The sequence below is a fragment of the Lolium rigidum genome, chromosome 4 (assembly GCF_022539505.1).
Source record: "Lolium rigidum isolate FL_2022 chromosome 4, APGP_CSIRO_Lrig_0.1, whole genome shotgun sequence".
In the NCBI taxonomy this organism is placed as follows: Eukaryota; Viridiplantae; Streptophyta; class Magnoliopsida; order Poales; family Poaceae; genus Lolium; species Lolium rigidum.
Window position 1 is genome coordinate 171,134,003 of NC_061511.1, and position 19,790 is coordinate 171,153,792.

Below are 19,790 nucleotides of genomic sequence, written 5' to 3' on the forward strand. Positions count from 1 at the left end.
AGAAAGCACTAATTACCTGGGACCCAGCAAAGAGAAGCATGCGGGCGGGGCTGCCAAAATTTTGGCGATGGATTTCCACGCCCTCAGTTCGCCCACGCGCGGGCGAAAATCATACGGGCGGGCTGCGGCAAATTTTGGCGAGCCAATTTGCGGGCATCAGTCCAAACGGTGACCAAATTTCATGGGCCTGCCAATATTTTGGTATGGCATGCATCGGCTCTAAACCAAACACACCCCAACTATCTACCGTGCTTCTGGTAGCAACAAAAACAAAACTACCCAATTACAGTAGCTACAAGCCTACAACTCTCGAAAAAACGAACCTGGTACCATGGACAAAAGTCCCGCAGGCTCACCACACATGGGTTCTTCAAGAGCAACGTCTGGCAAGTCGTTACACCTGCAATAACCAAAACTATCATCTAAATTTAACAGACCACACAATCCAATGTAAGATTTGAACCGGGCAGAGAGGAGAAAAATATTACAACCTGATGCAACTCTTAAACGCTCCCGACTAACTAGCTCAGTCCTTCTACGAGGCCTAGATTTTAGTCATCAAATGAAACTGTGGGTGTTGCTCACCACCCTTGTGTTATCGCAAGTAATAATTTACAGACAAGGACCAGAAACAGTAATAAAGCAACAAGACATGTTGTTGAGGACTGCCATATTTAATTGCTTCAAACCAATCAGGTTCATCCTATATTCAAATGTTAAAGCAAAAAAAAAACTAGGACTTTAAACACCAAGCGTTAGCTGGATGGTGCTGGGGTACTCTTGAGTTGCATAAGTTGCTGGAGGATAATGCAGTGCTGGGGTACTAGTGAGTTGCACAAGTTGCTGGAGGATAATGCCAACAATAACATACTCCTTCCGTCCCAAAAAGGATGCCGTAGATTTGTCCAAATTTGGATGTATCTATACACTAAATTGCTGGATGGAGTACTACAAATGGTGCATGGTTATTCTTTTGCACCTATGTATGACCTGATGTTAAAACTAGCGGTGTTGTAAGAACTATAGCATTTTTAAGGCCTTGGAAACTTGAAATGTAGACCGTACATAATGTGAAATCAAATTAGAAGTCATTGCATTGAACAGTTCACCATCAGAGCATACAAGTAATGCTTTATAGTAATACAACGTGTAGCATGTAAAGCCTTAGGAGCATAATGTCTTGATTTGTACCAATACTATGATATAAACTGAACCCCCCCCCCCCCCCTGTTACAAAGCTACTGCAATTTCCTATACCAATACCACAGATGGCACATATACGACAAGAGTTGAGAAAAAACATTGAAAGTGAAACAACTAATATTACTTCGATTTTATTTTGGAATGACATTGAGTGATGACCCATGGATGATATTTCCAAGTGTTGTTTCCCAGGAGTATACATTTTCAAGTGAAAGTGCTAATATCATACTTGAGATTTTCGCACATACATGTTTAATATTTAATCTTCACAGCACATAAATGACCTCAATTTGCATCAACTTTCAAACTGCATGCATGAACTAAAGTACAAAAACACTAACACGATGCTACATAACCTCCAAGCCCTCTGTCAGACCAAGATGTGCCTTTGAAGAGGTTCTGAAGTTCTACAAGTACGTTTTACCAACCAGGCCATAATTATTTAGGTGATAAAGGGAATAGAGTTGACACAACACACAACGCTTCCTTACTGCTTACAGGCCTAAAGTGTGCAGCGAGAAGAGGACATACAGACATCTCCTGGCCTACTATAGCAGTAAGTTCAGCAATTTAGTGGCACATGCATACCTTGATGTTGGTAGTTCCTGAGCCCATGTAGCATTTGCTCTTCTTACATGTAGCGTCATCCCTCTTCCAAGTTCTAGCAAGAACTTGTTAAAAACATAATAGCACAATGCACCATTCAACCTCCAATAAATTGAATAAACATGAATTGAGTGACCTAACTTGTTGATAGTCTCACATCTCCTCTTCCATAATTTCATCTCTCTTCTCTTATCCAAAGTTGAACCAAATACTAGTAATAAACTGCATGTCAATACCTTGCTCACTATTTTTTACTTATGAAAATGGGATATCAACAAAGTGAAAAAAGCTGGCAATTAGACACACGTACATAGAATCATCAGCAACATAAATATCACAGCCTACAAGTTCAGAATCTAATATCCTTTAGCATTAGCGATTTAGCGTCAAGCGAACAGAAGTATCAAGCCATCAAGCATTAAAGCTTTACACTGCCGTAGTGCAGAGGCAATAATCAACAGACAGAGGGTCATGGAAGAAGAGCTAAGAAAGAAGAGGAAGGCATGGGTACGAAGAGAAAGATAAGGGATAGGAGGGAAGAGCATATATCACTGAAGACAACAGCGGAGATGTCGGTGCCCAGGAACCTAAGATTCAAGCCACCCGCTCCCCTGCTTGTCTCCTTTTCTTCAACTCTTTTCCTTGGATCTCAATTGTTAGCCCCCATTTTTCTTTACCACTCAGTTATACCCTATGGTGACTGCTTCAACTGTCCCAATACCATACTCCTTTAATTCATCTATAAGAGCCTAAGAGAACGCCAGATTGATCCAAACCATTTTATTGTAAAAAAAGGGTTAATTGATGCTTGTGAATAGGAGCAAATCTACAACAGTGTGTACTAAGTGATCAGCTAGAATATTTTTCAACGGGGTACTGTTAACCTCTAAAGCAGATGAGCAATTAATGAAATGTGGACTGTTATGGTTTACATTTGCCTAAAGATTAGTACTCCCTCTGATCCTAAAAAAATGTCGGATGTATGATTTTACAAAAACATCCTGAATCTTCTTGTCTTATGAACCCGCACTCCACAACAGCACGCATGTGCTTTCTGCTGCCAAGATGCGGAGCCACGGACGGGTCGCATGCATGTGTAGCCAACAGAATTGGTTAATTTAGAAGGGGTTAATTACAAAACCTAATTAGACTATGGTGTCAGACAATTTTTTAGGATCGGAGGGAGTATTAATTGTTAAACAGTGCTCCAAAATTACCTTCCTGGTCAACAATTGTTGTAACAGTATCTCTGAAGGGATCCAAGCCTACAAGGAATAGGCCCCACCATCCGCATAGGTAGAAATAAAGCAGGAGAGAAATGACACTTCTGCATTTGTCGATGCGAGGAATGGACCCGACTCTGCATAGGAAGGAAGGGTTGCATGTTGAATTGCGCGATGACAGTCGATAGATGGCAGGATGTATTAGCGACATACATGGAGGGTCATCAATAATCAAGAATTTATCTATCTCTTTTACCATAAGTACTCATTTGATATTGATCCTCGTGGAGTGAAGAATGCGCTAAACTGGATCTACGCATACTTGCGAAGAATTCCATAAATGGTTCATTTTTTGTAATTGACAAAGATTACCATATGATACGCACTCATATTATGCAGAAAAAACACTCCCAAAATCGTGCTTGCATTTCATTGCACATAACTTTCCCCTTGTACACATTTCCCTATTCAAGTGCCGGCCACAGCGAAGAAACACCGGCTTTACTTGCAAAACTTTTCAATTGTCCGGCAACTACCTTAAGCTCACATAGCCCATGCTAGATTAATCGTACTCTGGGCCCCAAAATGCGTAAATGTGCAACCCAGTCACCGCAGAAGTAGAAATAATAGCAGTAGATATACTACTTTCCCGTAAAAAGTAACGAACCAGAAACAGGCTCACAAATACCATCAATATCTGACACAGGCCATGATGAAGGCGGTAATAAATACGTAAGTTCCAGTAAGGTACGCATTATTAGAACACCGGACCATCCAATGTAAAGACAATTTTTGGTGCTAGTTACCCAGTTGCGGAAGCGACCCGACAGGTGTTTATCACGTCTCTATAACTGTGTTCATGGTTAGATCTTAGTTTACTAAACTATCTTGATTCTTGAACACTGCCTGTGGTAAAGGTGCGTTGACCAGCAAAACTAATGCCACTGTTCACATAATTTGAGAATGGAAGTGGTTCCACCATTTTACCATCTTGGCCAAACATGAATGAAATCATCTACACAACATACTTGGACATGAAGTTGCATAGGTGAGCTTTCGAGTCCCTTGTTCTATTGTTGAATGCTTACTCATGTATCGAAATTTTGCAGATACATAATGAGAAAAACATGACTAATGAACTGGCATCTATAAGCTAACATTCTATAAGATGTCATATAAAAGAAGAGGTACCGTAGTAGCGTGTGGAAAAGCTTCAGCCCTCATGTTAAACTTGATAACTCCTACATCACTGCATGCCAAAATGAAACTGAAGTTCAACAAAGACCAGCGATAATCACCACCGAATCAATTGATAATAACAATTGACAAGAGGTACCTGCACATACCTAATTGTTGTGATGACAGATATGCATGCAAGTTCAAGGACTTCAAAATTTGTCAGCTAGGTAAAGGAGAATTAACCATAAGATCTATAGAACAATTCACATTGTGCAACTAAAACTCCATATATCAAACAAAATGCAGCAGTCAATACCATCACCAGACCAGCATCAACCAACAACAGCAGCGGATGCATACAGTGAAATAAGACCAAGATGTTCATAACTTAACAGCTATACCATACTTCTACCCTGTCTAAACTCCATAAGTTAAACACAGCACAAAACTGTACACCCGCATATCTAAAGAAGAAACGAAGTGTTTATGCCAGGCTTCTCCGGCAGAAACTGCTTTATCTCGAGATCTTGATTTCCTTTTGCTACACCAGAGAGGGGGAGCCCAAGAGATAGAGACAGTGATCGATCATCTCCTGTGACAGAACCGGCAAGATTGTGCGTCTTTGCCACTGTAGACAGGGATAGTGATAATGGAGGGGAGGATCCCCCCTCTGCCTTCAACGATGCCTTATTCATAGTAGTACTAGGTTCTGGAGAGTCTTCATCATCAGATGAAAGAACATGCACAACATGATCCGAGACAGTTGTCGAACCTAGATCAGCAAGACCCCTGTAGGTACACTGTATGTCGTCTAATGGAGTACGCCAACCAGCTGGCAAGGAATGCATCTTCGACAAGCATATGCTAGGCAGTTGTTCATCTCCATTGAAAGTCTTTTGCCTTTTGTAGTTTGGCCCAGAATCACGCATAACAAAGTCAGCCTTCGAGATTGATTCCCTTGAATGCTGTACAGATACTTCTGTCAAGGCTGTGAGAGCCTGCTTCTTAGCCAATATATCGTCAGACGTTAATCTGCCTGCACCTGCGTGCTGCTCAACATCGTGTTGAGCTTCATTTGTACTAAAGCTCTCCTCATCCTCCATGATGTCTCTACTTGCAGTTCCTATGCCGCCTGAAATAAGTAAAAAAAAAGTTAAGAGAATAAAATGATTAGCCATGAATTTTTTTTTAGCTCCAAATAATAGTTCCATTTCATTAAAAAGTATCACCACCTGTTGTAACACTTGGATAATCTGGTTTCATGTTGCAACCTCCCAAGCTCGCAGGAACATAAGTTTCACGGACACCTGCAGTAGCACTTCCCAATACAGTTTCTCTGGTAACTACAGTTCCTTCCTGACGTATTTCACGTTCATCCAGATTTTCAACCTCATGTTTCGACCTCAATAAAGTCTGGCTATCTTCAGAGGAACCAAACTTCTCTGTCTCTGATACAAGTGATAGAGGCTGGTCATAAAATTCATCACCAGGGCACTCGTTCAAATCTATACCCAAAGACAGAGGAACCTTAGGGGGACACACAGGCTTATCAATCGCTCCAGAGGTCGATTCTAGTGGACAAGGATTTGTCACTCTGATTAGCTCTGTTGAGCTATTTGCTTTACCAGCGTAGAAAACTCCCCAAAAGTAGAGTAAGCCATTCCACCCTGGAAAGTATAGAATCAGTTAAATGAGTAACCCAGACACACCTTTTAGACAATAAGGTTAACTAAGGTAAAGCATTACTTTGAATCTTTTCAGGTAACTTATCAGATGACAAAATGAGAAGTTGAAAGCCACTAATATTTGCGATTAGGGACAAATCTCCAACAAGCATTTTCTCCAAGAGTTTGCCATATGCTCTGTCATAACTGCATAAGTAGACAGGAAAAATCAGTTAGCTTACTGAGGTAAGAGATGAAAGTAATCAAACATTAAGCAGTACCTTTCAACATCCTTAGCAAAGAAAAAAAGAGCAATATTATTTTCATTCGGCTGTACTTCCTTAAACTGCTGTGGCCATGAGAAACATCGTGGAACTTCTACCAGTTGAATTCTCTGAGGTAATTGTTTGACTACATCAAGTGCTTTCGGTGAGGCAGAGGTGGACAGGTGAGCCTGAATCCCATCAAATATTTCAGAAGAGTTTCCAGGTCTTGAAACCTCAAAGATACCTCTGAAAAAAATATACATGTTAAAGACTTCATAAGTACTCCCTCCGTTCCTTTTTAATTGACTCGGATTTAGTACAAGTTTGTACTAAATCCGAGTCAATTAAAAAGGAACGGAGGGAGTACTACATAAGGAAGCGAAGGGGAGAGGACATACTGCCAGATGTAAGTCTGCTCTGGAATAACTAAAGCTCTGGAAAGATTTCCAATAGGAGGCAATTCAAAAGAATCTTGATGCTTCAGGTTTGGCTCAATCAATTTGCTTTCAGGGGCGCACAGTTTTTGTGAAATTGCACTTCGAGGGGCGCACTGTTTCTGTGCCACTGCGGGACCATGTGGATTCTCAGGCAATTTGTCTTCTGAAGTCTCTGCATTTTTACTTGGCTTATTTCCAGTGCTTACCAAAGTATCTTCTTGGTGATGTCCAACAATAGGTGTCACATCTTCTGAAGCACTTGCTCTCCGCACCATATCTTGCAAATCTGATTCGGAAGTCATGCCCAACGGCGCGGAAACTGCCTCAGGCTTAGTTGGCATTTCATTATCATAAGATTCACCCGCACAATCACTGTCCTTATTAACATTTTCCACTGGAACCAGTGGATAAGAAGACTGCACTGTTGAAGCATCTTTAGCAGAAAAACCTCCTATTAATGTTGGGTGAACCGTAACATCCCCCTTCTCCTTTTTGGACAAAACAGAACTCTGCTTCTTTTCAATAGTACCTAGTACCATCAAGCCATAAAATGGAAGCATGTCAATAAACTGAAACTTCATGTTTTCTCAAGAAATTGCGTAAAGGAAATGAACAGCTTACCTGTTTTTTTGCTAGTTTTAAGTATGCTTGGTCCAGGCCTTGGACTGTCTTGGTCGATTTTCCGTTCCCCCGACTTCATAGAGCTATCAGGCCTTGGTGATGAAGGAATATTTGGTTTCTGAAGATTAAAAGAAGCCCTTCTTTCTAAGAAGCTCTTATCTTTCGTAGGTTTCAACATTCTTGGTTTTTCATCTCGAGACAGGAGAAGTGATTGCTTCTGTTTTGTTGAACTTGAGTCTTTACAAATTGAACCCTCGCGGTTAAATGATTCAGGTTTGAGAAGCTTTCTCATGGGCCCCTTCTCTCCAACATCTACTGAGGAATGTTTTACAGGTTTCAGCTTGCTTGGCACACCTTCCACCAACTGCTTGACCTTTGGTTCGCTGTTATTGTTGAAAGACATTTGCTTCGATAAAGGACCTAGTGGACCAAGTTAGGAGGTTAACAATGCAGTACAAACAAAAAACTGCATAATGATTTTACTGGAAATGAAACAATGAAAGAATTGTTCAAACCTCGTGGTGAAGGGACTGGTTGTGCTTTGACATTCGCCGTACTTCCCAACGAATATGACCGTGATAAGGTGGCAGAATTTTTTATTGCCTGAACACCCCTCACTAGAGCATTATTAGGTGACTTGAAATTCCCCTTATCAGATTTCTTAAACGAGTTCTGACGAGAGAAAATGTCATGTTTCCTAGGGCTTTCTGTCTTGAACAGCCTCGCATCAGAGGATGATGCATTCTCTGCATGCTTTTTGCATGATTTAGGTGGACTCAGCAAGCCTTCACTTGACAGTGGTGATTCTATATCAGTGGCGATTCGTAACTTCTTACGGTTCAACAAATCTTCAGAACTTTCAATCTTCTTGCCTAATCTTCCACCGGACGGTGTGCCACAAGTGGGTGGCCGTGCTTCCGTGTCAGAGGTAACAACTTGCAACCTCTTACGATTTGCAATGCTTCCGAAGTTTTTATTCTTTGAATCCAGCCTTTCAGCAGTTGGGGTGGCACACTTCACTTGCCGTGATTCTGGATCAATTGACATTGAATGCAGTTTTTTATCATTACCAGGTAAGTGATTAGTTATTGGTGTACCACGAGCAATTTGCTGAGACTCCAAATTAGTGACAGCAATCTGCAAGGTCTTAGGGTTGCTCATGCTTCCTGAACTTTGGTTCTTCCCATCCAAAATATCAACTGTTGATGCACCACGGTTGCTTCTTTTTTTAATTCGATCTTCATTAAGCTGGCATTCTTCACATAACCATTCACCATCCGGAATCTTGTCCAACTTCACTTTCATGCAATAACTGGTCAGCCATAAACGGGGTGTCAATAGCTAGCATAGCATACAACAGAAATGTAACCAAGAGATATCATACAACAGTAGCAGATAGTCCAAAATTTCTCATAAGTAAAAAAAGAAAAATCATTTGCCTTTCCTTTCCTTATCTACTCTAGTGGAAATGTTGTAAATACCGTAAAAAAATTACAGTCCATGTGTAAGCTTTAGTATGTTGTGAGAATAGTAAAAATAGTATCAGTTCCAGTATGAAAAGCAAAATAACTTTCAACTTGTGAATGTGATATTTCTGACGAAGTAAAAAAAAAAAAGGCAAGACAGTTTTTGTCTTACGTATGCTCCGCCCCTTCAAGGCATCTAGTGCATGTAGCCAGAAGATACTCCCTACCAACATCTCCACATATATCACAAACATTAACCTGGGGTATAATGGAAGCCAGAGAAGCAAATGTTATAAAACAATGGTGACAAAATACAAGCAGAAGAAAAGGTCATGCAAATCAAAGCATATCACAAATTATATTCTCAAGTATAGTCAAATATCATGCCAATATTTCTGAAATTTTAAGGCCTTAGTTAAGAGTGGAACCTATATGCAGATGTAGAACAAAGTGTATGACCTGCCACAAAATTCTTGATGGGTACAAGAACATAACTATTATTTCATAGTACAAATTTCCATTACGGAGAAAAAAGTATAAAACTTCCAACTGAGTATATTACCACATACACAAGATTTTCTTTTCGAGCAAACGCAAGCACAATATTGTATGCTTTAAATTAAAGTTGTACGTTTCCATGGAGGTTGCTAGCCCAAAAACAATCCTATGTACTAAATAAAATCTTTACATAGTCACCCTGCATAACTAAAAATGCTCAACAAACTATCCCAGATTCTAGTATTTCATAATTTCATACGTTGTGCAGAAGAATACTTGGCTTCAAGCTTCGATATAACTTCACCGGTTCAGTCTATCTTCCAGATGAAACAAAGTAAATGAGACAAAGGTTCATTTCATATTCTAATAGTCCACAAGTATTGCTCACTTACTGCCAACAAAATATGCGATGTTAAGTGTGTTCTACACCAACAAAACAAAGGCCTAGATGTTCCTTTGCAAACATTTCCCTACCTCTCAAGCCAAGCCCACCTCAAACCTAACAAACTAAGGATATCTCACACTTGAATTTTCATCTAAACACAATGTCAACTAAGGTTTATTTTGCATATTACCAAGGTTATAGGAGTTGCATTTATACAGAGAAAATGGCAATAAAAGAAGGATCAAGGAGATACATACATCTATTAAGCTTTCGGAGTTCCCACACTCTGCCATGGCATCATTCTGTGTATTCAACTCTCTACCACTAGATGTATCTGTAGATAAATCCTGATTCTGGTCTTCTTCAAAATTGTTGTTGCTCTTAGCGACATGAACAGATTCAATCTCAGTGTGCCCTTGAATGCTCTTCCTCGAGCATGGGGTGCTACTTTCCAGTTCCTTTGACGAAGATCCAGCCTTGATTTTGTTAGTGCGACTACTCAGCATGCCATGCTTGTCACCACCAATCACAGAGGGGTTTAATTTTTCTCCTACTGACTGATCTATCTTACCATTTGAAACTTTATCATAAGTTTTTTGTGCTAAATTATCTTGTGAATCCGCTAAACCCTGGCATGGCCTGTTAGGAGATAACCCTTGTGAAGCACTAGCAGAGGATTGGGTTCGGAGTAACTTTTTGGTAACAACTGAAGGAGAATCTGCAGGAACTGATCGGTCAACTGAGCCAGGTTGCACAGTATGAACATCAGATCTCTTCTTTTCTGTAGATTCTTCGATACGTGAATTCTTTAGCCTGTTGTGACAAGCAATATTCTTGTCTTTATAGTCCTTCGCAGTAAGATCACGACTCGATGCAGAAGTAGATAGTTTATCCTTCCTATCCAACAAAAGTTTGCTTGCTGCCGATGTACCAGTAACACACGAGTTACTATCGTCGTGGCATTCTTCTCTAGGCAACCTTGGATCATGATTCAATAGCTTTCTACGTTTTGCTGGCATGTCAACCTCCGAATCTGCCGCAACTGATGATCTTGCCATGGCCTTATGTCCACCATTTTCAGAATAGGAAGTATGGCTTGAAGTAGCACTGAATTCATCTTCATTTTCCCCACCCTTTGCATGGAGCCCTTTCCCACTACGAACCAACATATTACCTTTTGATTCTGACCTTGCGCAGCACGTTTGAGATGATCCGCAGTCCATATTAGAATCCACTGGTGCTAGACTTCTGTGTAGGCAGGAGGAGCAAGGGGCAGAACAAAGATTACAGGTGCCAGATTCTGCCTTCGCACGAGGACTGTCACATGGTGCTGGTCTTTTTCTTACTGTCGGGTTGTCCTGCCAAAAGGTGAACCAACATCAATGTCCACAGTCATTATTATTAAAGAACGGTGTAAACATACATGAAGATTTTCTCCAACAATAAACATACATGAAGACCTAGAAGTCACAAAAATGCACCATCAACAGATTATTAAACGATCAGACTAAACATTGCTAGGTATAACAATTATACTAGCTCATTTTAAGCAGTGAGCTGCCATGCTAGCCTAAAATGTATTACCTCCAATGAATGGCTGGCAATCCAGAATAATTTTTAAGACCATGGAATGGACTGTTTGGCATGCATTGCTAGCGCACTTTGCAAGCATCAACGTATAAACAGTAATATTCATATTCACAGCACAAAAAATCATGACAAACATAGGCTAACCAAGTAAACAAAGGTGATCATAGCATAGTACAGAAAGAGCGTCAAAGCGTCTTTCAAGCCATTTTTCAAGCGAGATTAGGTCATCCCAGAAGCAGGGGATGCACTACTCACATAGCCATATGCCCCTACTCTACAGCATTATGGGTTCAGAATCACCTCCAAGCATCTGATGCCGCAGCAGCTAATGTGCAGGCCAACGGCATCATAACGCACAGGAATAACCTAGACTGAACTCATCGCCCATAGGACAAGCACGTGCATTCACACGAAATTCCCAGAGAACCAAAGAATATTTCCCCTGCATATTCAGGGAAAAACCACAACCCTGTAATGCTCACCTCTGCTTTGGGGGCCACTTCGTGCTGTTCCGACCCCTCCGCCCGCGCTCCGCCGATGCGGCGCCGTTCCTTGGCTGCTGCTGATTCCTGAGCGGCACAAACAGAAGAAATAAAATACCGAGCATGTCAATCAGCAAACCCTCGGAATCGCAACTCAATATCTATCTATTAGATTGACGCCTAAATTAGTGCGAATACTGCACGGGAGGGATTCAGGGCAACGGGTTCCATCAAATCCGGATTCGCCCCTCGCGAAACCGCGTTCCCCCGAGAAAAACAGACCTAACGAGACGAAACAATCCGCACGCGCGCACACGCGCGCCCGCACGCACGCAATCACGGACGCGTTACGAAACCTATTATCGCGAAACCCCGACACGGTCGATCTCGCCCAAACCCCACGGCCGCCGCCGCCGCCGCAAGCAGCAGCGGCGGCGGGGACGGAATCGGCGGTAGCTTAGACGGGAGGAGCGGGCGGCGGCGGATGTACCTCGAGATCCTTGTGGCGCGTACGATCGTAGAGATCCCTCATGGTGCGCTCGCGCTCCTGCGGCGCCCTCATGCCCGGCCCCACCCCCCTCGCCGATCGGGCCCCGCGCGCCCCCCTACCTCCCGGCGGCGAGCGGCGCGGCGGCGGCCATCCGCGGGCGTGGGGAGGATACGGGCTGGCTGGGGTTTCGGTCTAGCGTGGGGCGGAAGCAGCGCAGCGGAGCCGAGAGGGGGAGAGAGAGAGAGAGGAGGAGGAGAGGACGAGAGGGGGGATGAGAGAGAGTGCTCGTTTAGTTTTGGAGGGGGCTCGGGGCGGTGGTGGTGACGCGACGGGGGAGCAAGCGGAAGGGAGGAAATGAAAACGGGACGGGAACGAGGATGGGTTGCCGGGCCCCGCCGCTCAGTCTCACGTAGCCGCTTTATACAGCGAGATGGATTTGGCTCTAATCGCCCGTCAGACTCGTGGTTAGGACTATATAAGACAAGGAAAACTCGGTGTTAGCGTATGCGTACTTTAGGGTTTACTGTAGGAGCAAAACTTAGGAAGTTATTAAAAAAAATTGAAAAGGAGGAATTTATTTAAAAAGTATTTATTTTAAAAGGAAGGAAATACATGCGGTAGCTCTATGTTTTGGCAGGTATTTATTTTACCGCCAGGGTTAACGTAGGGCAAGCTGCAATCTGCACGCGTAGCTGAGCCAGACATGCACGCAATGACGCACCGCGACACGACCTGTACACCAACGTATATAGTGGTGATTAATGGCGGTGATAAATACGGAGAAGATTTGATCCTCCCAGCTGTGATCTCTGCTTATTCCTGGGTAAATACTATATAACGGAGTCCGGTGGCAACTCTTTCGTCGGACCTCTCCGGAGACGTCGATTTAGCTTCCGATCGTGCGGCTCCCCTTCCTTTTTTACTCCTAGCCTTCCGAAAAATAATGACGTTTTTGGAGAGTAAATTAGCGGCAGTTATTGCTTCCCTTACCACGCCCAGGCCCAGTTCAGCGCTAACGCCGCCCAGTCGGCCGTCGTCCTCGCCCAGACCCCCATCCCGCTGCTCCCCATCCCGTCGTCCTCGCCTTGTTCCTCGTCGTCCTCGCCCTCGCTCCCCATCCCGCTGCTCCCCGTCTCGCCCTGCTCCCCATCCCGCTGCTCCCCATCTCGGGTATCCATGGACGCCGCCGTCCGGCGCCCTAGGTCGGCGGCGAAGGCTTAGCCGGGTTGACCGAGGCTACGATCCGGTGCAGGCATCGAGGCCGGAGGCTGCTTCCACGGCAAACGTGCTTCCCCGCCGTTCTTTGATGCGCCTCCTCCGGCCAGGGCGTGCCGCTGCTCTCCATCGACACCGGTACCATGCATCTCGCGGTGTCGTTAATGACGCGGGTGTAGACGGCGCCGTTCACCGGCGAGGGCTGGGCACTCCGAGCAGGTTGCTGCGGCCTAAGTCCCAGCTTGCACGGGACCATTCTATGCAGTGATGGCAACATGTGTGGTAGCGCCTCTATTCCTCCATTGGCATAGGTTTTATCCATCTAATTTCTTGTCAATTTTATAGTTTAGATTTGTAAATTCCAAACCATTGATACTTGAAGCACGTTTTTGCGACCATTAGATTACCATTTATTCCGATATCATATATTTTTCTACCTCGTTTTAGTGTGTAAGCTCACAAAACCCCCTTTAATTTTGTTGAGTGGTTTGTACATCACACATGATGCGCCCATTTTCCGATAGTAAAGAACTGCTTAATTTCCGATTTCAAGTTTTCTATGCTTCCACTAAAGAATTGTTCTGTCAGAGATAGCCCTCATTTCATGCTTCCTTGTTATACCAATTTGGAAAAACTAAATTTTCTCTAGTGCTAGTGCAAGTTATATATGCTCTGATGGCATCAAATCGTTGCTTTACTCCAGCCAAGTTTTCCTACTTGATATTTTCTTCAACTAGTGCCATTGTGTGATGCTCTTATAGTACAATAATTTTGCTTCAACGGGTACGAGTATGTGCTTCAACCATGTGTGTTGGCTTGACGCACAGTTTTTTACTGGTGCTTCAACATTCCTTACGTGTGCTTCGTGTTATTAACTGACGCTTCTATTATATACACATAATTTTGCCTAACCTGATTCTAATTGTATAGTTAGTGATGTTGCTATACTGCCGACACGCCGCTGCTGGGACACAAATGACTTATTGAGGAGCTTGGAGCGCATGGGAGATCGTCCATGATTAACCCATACAACGGTCAATAATGCTGGTTAAGGAGAAGTGAAAAACTTGTTGTAATAGTGTTTAATTTTGTCAACACAAGAGTTGTAATTTTTTGTTTAAATCAAACTAATTTGTTCATTGCTTCATGCTTCATGGTGTGCTTCCACATATTTCTCTTGTGAAGCAAATATTTTCATGAGACTAAAATTTGCTTGGTGGCATCTAAAGTCGTATTGGTAGATCAAAATATTACCATGTATAAATAAATATTTGTATTTGTCACAGAAAGAATGTCCCATGATGCGAACAATATGTCTCTAGCGCCACAAAAAAGATGCTTCCATTTGTCTAGATGTGTGCTTTCTTGGTCCAAAAACATGTCGCCATGATGCCATTGCACACGAATGGAGAATAAAGAAAAATGATGCTTCCATCTATCAAGGTCAAAGCTTCTGCCATCAAGAAAAATGCATCCAAATTCCTTTTGTTCAAAACGAATTACTAGAAGCACGCTCCCATTGCTGTTTAAGAAAAGTTATTTTTACTGTGAAATATCAAATAATAATTGAAACAAAAATTGTTCCGTAACAAACCAAATAAGGAAACAGATTGAGCTGGTTGGAAACACAGTTAATCAGATGAATTAGTCGCCTAAAAATCTGGAAACATTTTTGGAAGTATTTAGTAGGAAACAAATTTTAATTCACAATTAGCTGATATCCCGTGATCTGTTCCATAGAACATGCAATCTGGCCCACGTTCTGTGGAAGCATGCAATCTGGCACTCGATTAACGGAGGCAATCACGCGCGGCACTGGTTCATATATAATCTGGACAGCTTCAACATCGTATGGCCGTCATCTATTTGATCGTGTGGCCACAGCCTGGTCCGATGGGAAGCGATCCATCGGGTTCCGATGCCTAGCGCTGCCCTTATTCCTGCAAGCTTTTAAACCTGGAGGATAGCTACTGATTAATCGCCATCCATATCTGCAGGCCGTGAGCTACCTAGCTAGAACGCGCGCGCGCGTGCAGTCAGGTCGATCGACATACACACACAAGCGCGCGCGCGCGCGTGAGCACGCACGTACTATACTACCGTGTACCGTATGTGCAGTACGTACTTTGCGTATTCTGCCGCTCCTTTCAACACAGGATCGATTCACTGTTAGTGGTGATGCTACGCGTTTGCACTGTTCATGAGTTGACAATGCTTAGCTTGGTGCGTACGTGCAGAAAAAGTCAGGAGTAAACAGCGCTCGGGCGTCATGAATGTTACGTGTCGTGTATATGTACAGATCAAGCATATGGTATATATGCTGCAATACAGGATACTCACACACGCATTGCGTGTACTGTTTGCACATGGACTTACGAGCCCGCGTTTCAGAATACTTCCTCTGTTTATAAGCTTTACTTTCTAGAAAAATGCTTATATTTCGGAATGAGGCATAAAATATTAGTAGTCGTTAATTTAGATGTATCTAGATATATTTTATGTACATATATATCCGGTTCTACGATAATATGTAGTATATATATGAAACGTAGAAAGTACCTATATATCTATGCATTTAACATGAACTAACAAACTAAATTATCAAAGAACTGGACATACCGATGAAAAGTTAATCTCCTTGCGTGAAGCAGTAGTCAGCAATGTAAGTATTGGTTCGGCAATCGGCAGCATATGTTCGGCCGACCTGATCAGGCCCCATAGCTACCCTATATATGCACAGCAGCTACTACGTACTTTCAGAAAACAGTGGAGCCGTTTCACCCTGCCTTCTCGATCGTCACAAGTTATGGGCGCGCTGGTCCATGCTATAGCACCCGTATAACCAAACGATCGCAGCAACAATTTCCATCGATCTTTTCAATTACCGCCAAAGAAAATGCAAATCCAAAAAAGATATACTCCATGCATTGTGAGTGGACAAGTCTTCAGCGCATGCCGTCGACTGTCACAAACAGGGAACGAGATTCTACGACGCATCCACGTGCCGCGAAAACACAGGATAGCTAGATAGTCACCTTTTTATCCCTCTTGCTTTATCCATCTGTTTACCGTGCAACTTGCAGATCGAGCATCTCGCGTCAGTCGTCACCGTCCTCCCGTGTAGCTTTCCGTCCACCGTAAATAAGCAGCAAATTACCAGAGGCCTATATTACTACACGTACGTACGGTAGTGCGCGCCCCGTATTTATCCCACCGAAGGAGGAAAAACTCGCGGCAAAAAGTTCAGGAAATCCGATGCTTGCTTGCTTGCGCACGGCATGGCCGGAATTAGCATGCGTAGATCTTTCTTTCGGAGCCTACGCAGGCCACAGTTTCAACAAATTAATGGCGGGGCTGTTCTAGTTTTAGGAGATACGCATGCTGCTCCACTGACGACGTGGGCCAGAGCAGCGTGCGGACCCAGATGTCAGTGAAGCGTAGGGTAGACGTGTGTGTGGCAAGAGTGGAATGGTAGGGGTAGGGGACAGGGTAGGGATGGGCTCAAACGTGTATCACAAGGTATTCCCAGGCGTAGATCGTGGCGGGTGCAGTTATCCTGACACGTGGTCGGCCCTGATGTGGTAGCTGCGCGACGCGTTCAAAGTAACGCTAGCTCCGTGCACGGAAATCGGAAACAGTGCGCCTCCGCCCGTCACCTGGCAGAGATTGCCTGCGTTTGGAACTCCCTCCGTTCGGAAGAGAGCGAGCGTACGGATTTTTCGCGAGACTAAATAATTCTCATATTTTTATTTTCTTTTATGTTCAGGGATGGAGATAAGAGGGACGAGGGGAGGGGGGCGCATGATTTTTCTTTGAACTCAAGTCATGTCAGCTCCTTATTTGTGTGATTTTAGCTAGTCCTAGCCCTCTCATACTAAGATTACCCCCTTATACTTCATTCCTGACTCCGTCCCTGCGTTGATTAGTGCATGTGAAAAACGATGGGACGGTGTGCTAAATGTCACTATTGGGTTTGATTCCTGCGTTTGGAACTCCCTCCGTCCGGAAGAGAGTGAGCGTATGGATTTTCCAAGAGAGGCTAAAAATTTCTCTTATTTTAATTTTTTACGTTCAATGAGCTAAGTGCATGTGAAAAAGATGGAACGGTGTCCTAAATGGTATTGGATTTGATTTTCGTGTGACAAGCGAGAAATATTTTTATACTACTTTAAAATGCATTGAAAATAAATAGGTACACCCTTTTATGAACAAATTAACATGTGGCGGTAAGTTTACGCCCTCGATTATTGCGTGTGATATCTAAAATTAATTTATTATTTTATGTTTAAAATAGTGGTTGCGCCAATTGATTTGCGTAGTGCTTTAGTAGTCTAGTTCCTCTATACATAAATAAGTGTATTTATACCTTTTATATTACCTGAGTATGTCAAACAAAATGAAATTTAACCAACTTCATAATGTAACTAGGCAACATCTATGACACTATTTTTTTAGCTGAAAACTGTAGGGGGGATCCCGATGGTAATTTTTTATTCAAAGAGATAAAATATATATACAAGAGGAGAAAAAATGACAAGTGTAAAAGGGTCTAGCCCTGGCATAACGCAAAGAGAACTACAAAGCGTCTAGTCAGCGTAAGAGAGGGGTTTTTGGTCATCCTTCATTATGTAAGCCATTTTTCCGCGAGGAGGGAAGGAAGTATGAGAAAAGAATCTCGGTTGGTGGCGTTCACTCGTTCACCTTCAGATCAACTGACGCAGTTTTTTTCTTTCAGGGAATCAACTGATATGGTCGATTTGACAAAACTTTTTTTTGAAGTGGATTTGATCGACAAAAACTTGATGTTAAGTAAAGCTGTGAGCAAGATCGATGGTTTGGTCCGAGACAACATAAAGTGCGATAATATTCTCAACCCGCGGGCACACCAGGCATGGGCGCGTACTACGTGCAGGCAGTATTTGATGCCGGTGCACGGGCGCGACGACGTGTACGTGTTCTGTCCTAGACTGAGTGACACGTGGACCTCCCCTCCACGCCACTTGGACCCGCCGCACCGTCCAGCGCGAACCGCTCCGCGACGAGACGGCCAGGGCAACGCCAACGCGCGCAGCCGCGCAGGATGCGTGAGCCACCTGACGACTCCCCTTCCAGAACGTGCCCCGTCCGTCCGTTCCAAGCCCAGCCAACGGTGATGGGCGTGCCAGCGGCACGAACCACTGGCCGCTCCACACGTGGCACGCGCTTGAGAGCTATTGGAGCGAGCGCGTGTACGGTAGCGGGAGGCATGCCATCGACGTGCTCCATCGAGTGATGGAGCAGCAATGATCGTGGCTTTACACGTTCGTGCGTAGCTAGGTACGTACCTGATTGTGTAGCTAGGTACGTACCTGATTGTTTCTTGTATAGTAGGAAAGCATGTTGCTTCTACTTTGTACGGAGGCTTAGTTTGTACTTTGGAAACGATTTTCGGAAACTCTACATGGAGGAGCGATTATATGTCGGTTTTAGGTTAATTCTCAATCGACTCCTAAAATGCTACTATATTGCATCGTGATACTTGCAGTGGCAAATCTTGGATCGAAATGCAGTATTTTCTCCATCTCAAAAAAAGGCTGCTCAACTTTTTTTAGATACAGCTATAAGTAAAATATATGTATCTAGATAAAGTTGAGCAGTTTTTTAGAAAACGGATGAAGTATGTAGCTATGGATGGGTGTGAAGGTGTATTGGGAACACTCATGACTGCATGCATTACATTTTTTTAGCTTCAATTTAACACTCCACTAGTAGAAAGGGGCAATTAGCACCGGTTTGTAAGTCTTGTTTGCACCGATTATCCAATCGGTGCAAAGGAATCGGCACTAAACCGGTGCTAAATGGGTTCCACGTGGCCCGGGTCATGTGATGCTCGTGGAGGACACTTTAGCACCAGTTTGAGCCACGAACCGGTGCTAAAGGGTTCGCGCCTGCCACGTGGCTCAAACCGGTGCTAAAGCTCTGCGGGTTCCCTCCGACGTTCTAGTCGCTCGAACTGGTGGTACTGCACCCTTTAGTCTGGGTTCGTAGCCCAACCGGTACTAAAGCTCTAGGCAGCTCCAAACATAAGGCGTATTTTCTACTAGTGCTCCTTTGCTTCCATGCATCGCTACAAGAATTTCAAGCGTTCACCATGATTTATGGCCTAGACACACGTGTTTAATGAACTTTTGGTGAAATTAGAGGGTATCGAAGGTAAGCCATGTTGCAAGGACATATTGGGATACTACTTGCAAAGAATCTTTGTTTTGAGGCGCGTTTTCTTTTCCTTTGGTTGCCCTCGCCTCGCCATAATCTCATGTCTACATGTCACTACGGACGGAAACTATATTTATCTATGCAATTCCCCATATCCTAATAGGAGAAATGTTTAGAACCGTTGGATTATTTTATGATTTGTGCTAGTCATAAGTTTTTTTTAGATAATAGGCACTGAAGTGCCCGACTTTGAATTAACAAAGCCAACAA

General features: G+C 43.4%; 1 protein-coding gene and 1 long non-coding RNA gene across 2 annotated transcripts; both read right to left on the bottom strand.

Moving 5' to 3' along the window:
- Positions 1 to 248: 248 nt before the first annotated feature.
- Positions 249 to 3,149, bottom strand: LOC124646588. The gene is made up of 3 exons (XR_006986383.1): positions 3,027 to 3,149; positions 1,792 to 2,020; positions 249 to 400 (listed from the first exon to the last, which is right to left on the bottom strand). It is a non-coding gene; the product is annotated as an uncharacterized LOC124646588 (long non-coding RNA).
- Positions 3,150 to 4,675: 1,526 nt separating this feature from the next.
- Positions 4,676 to 12,182, bottom strand: LOC124647790. The gene is made up of 11 exons (XM_047187666.1): positions 12,111 to 12,182; positions 11,621 to 11,707; positions 9,806 to 10,906; positions 8,838 to 8,923; positions 7,715 to 8,511; positions 7,200 to 7,619; positions 6,540 to 7,107; positions 6,157 to 6,387; positions 5,958 to 6,082; positions 5,444 to 5,878; positions 4,676 to 5,343 (listed from the first exon to the last, which is right to left on the bottom strand). Exons 1-11 carry the CDS (start codon positions 12,180 to 12,182, stop codon positions 4,676 to 4,678), a joined length of 4,590 nt encoding a protein of 1,529 aa, XP_047043622.1.
- Positions 12,183 to 19,790: the final 7,608 nt, after the last annotated feature.

What these genes read in the sequence shown, in the direction of transcription:
- LOC124647790 (XM_047187666.1), bottom strand. Translation starts at nt 12,182, where the DNA reads ATGAGGGCGCCGCAGGAGCGCGAGCGCACCATGAGGGATCTCTACGAT. An exon ending in GAGCAGACTTACATCTGGCA is followed by an intron (nt 6,388 to 6,539) that starts GTATGTCCTCTC and finishes TATTTTTTTCAG; the next exon opens with AGGTATCTTTGAGGTTTCAA. An exon ending in GTTACCTGAAAAGATTCAAA is followed by an intron (nt 5,879 to 5,957) that starts GTAATGCTTTAC and finishes TATACTTTCCAG; the next exon opens with GGTGGAATGGCTTACTCTAC.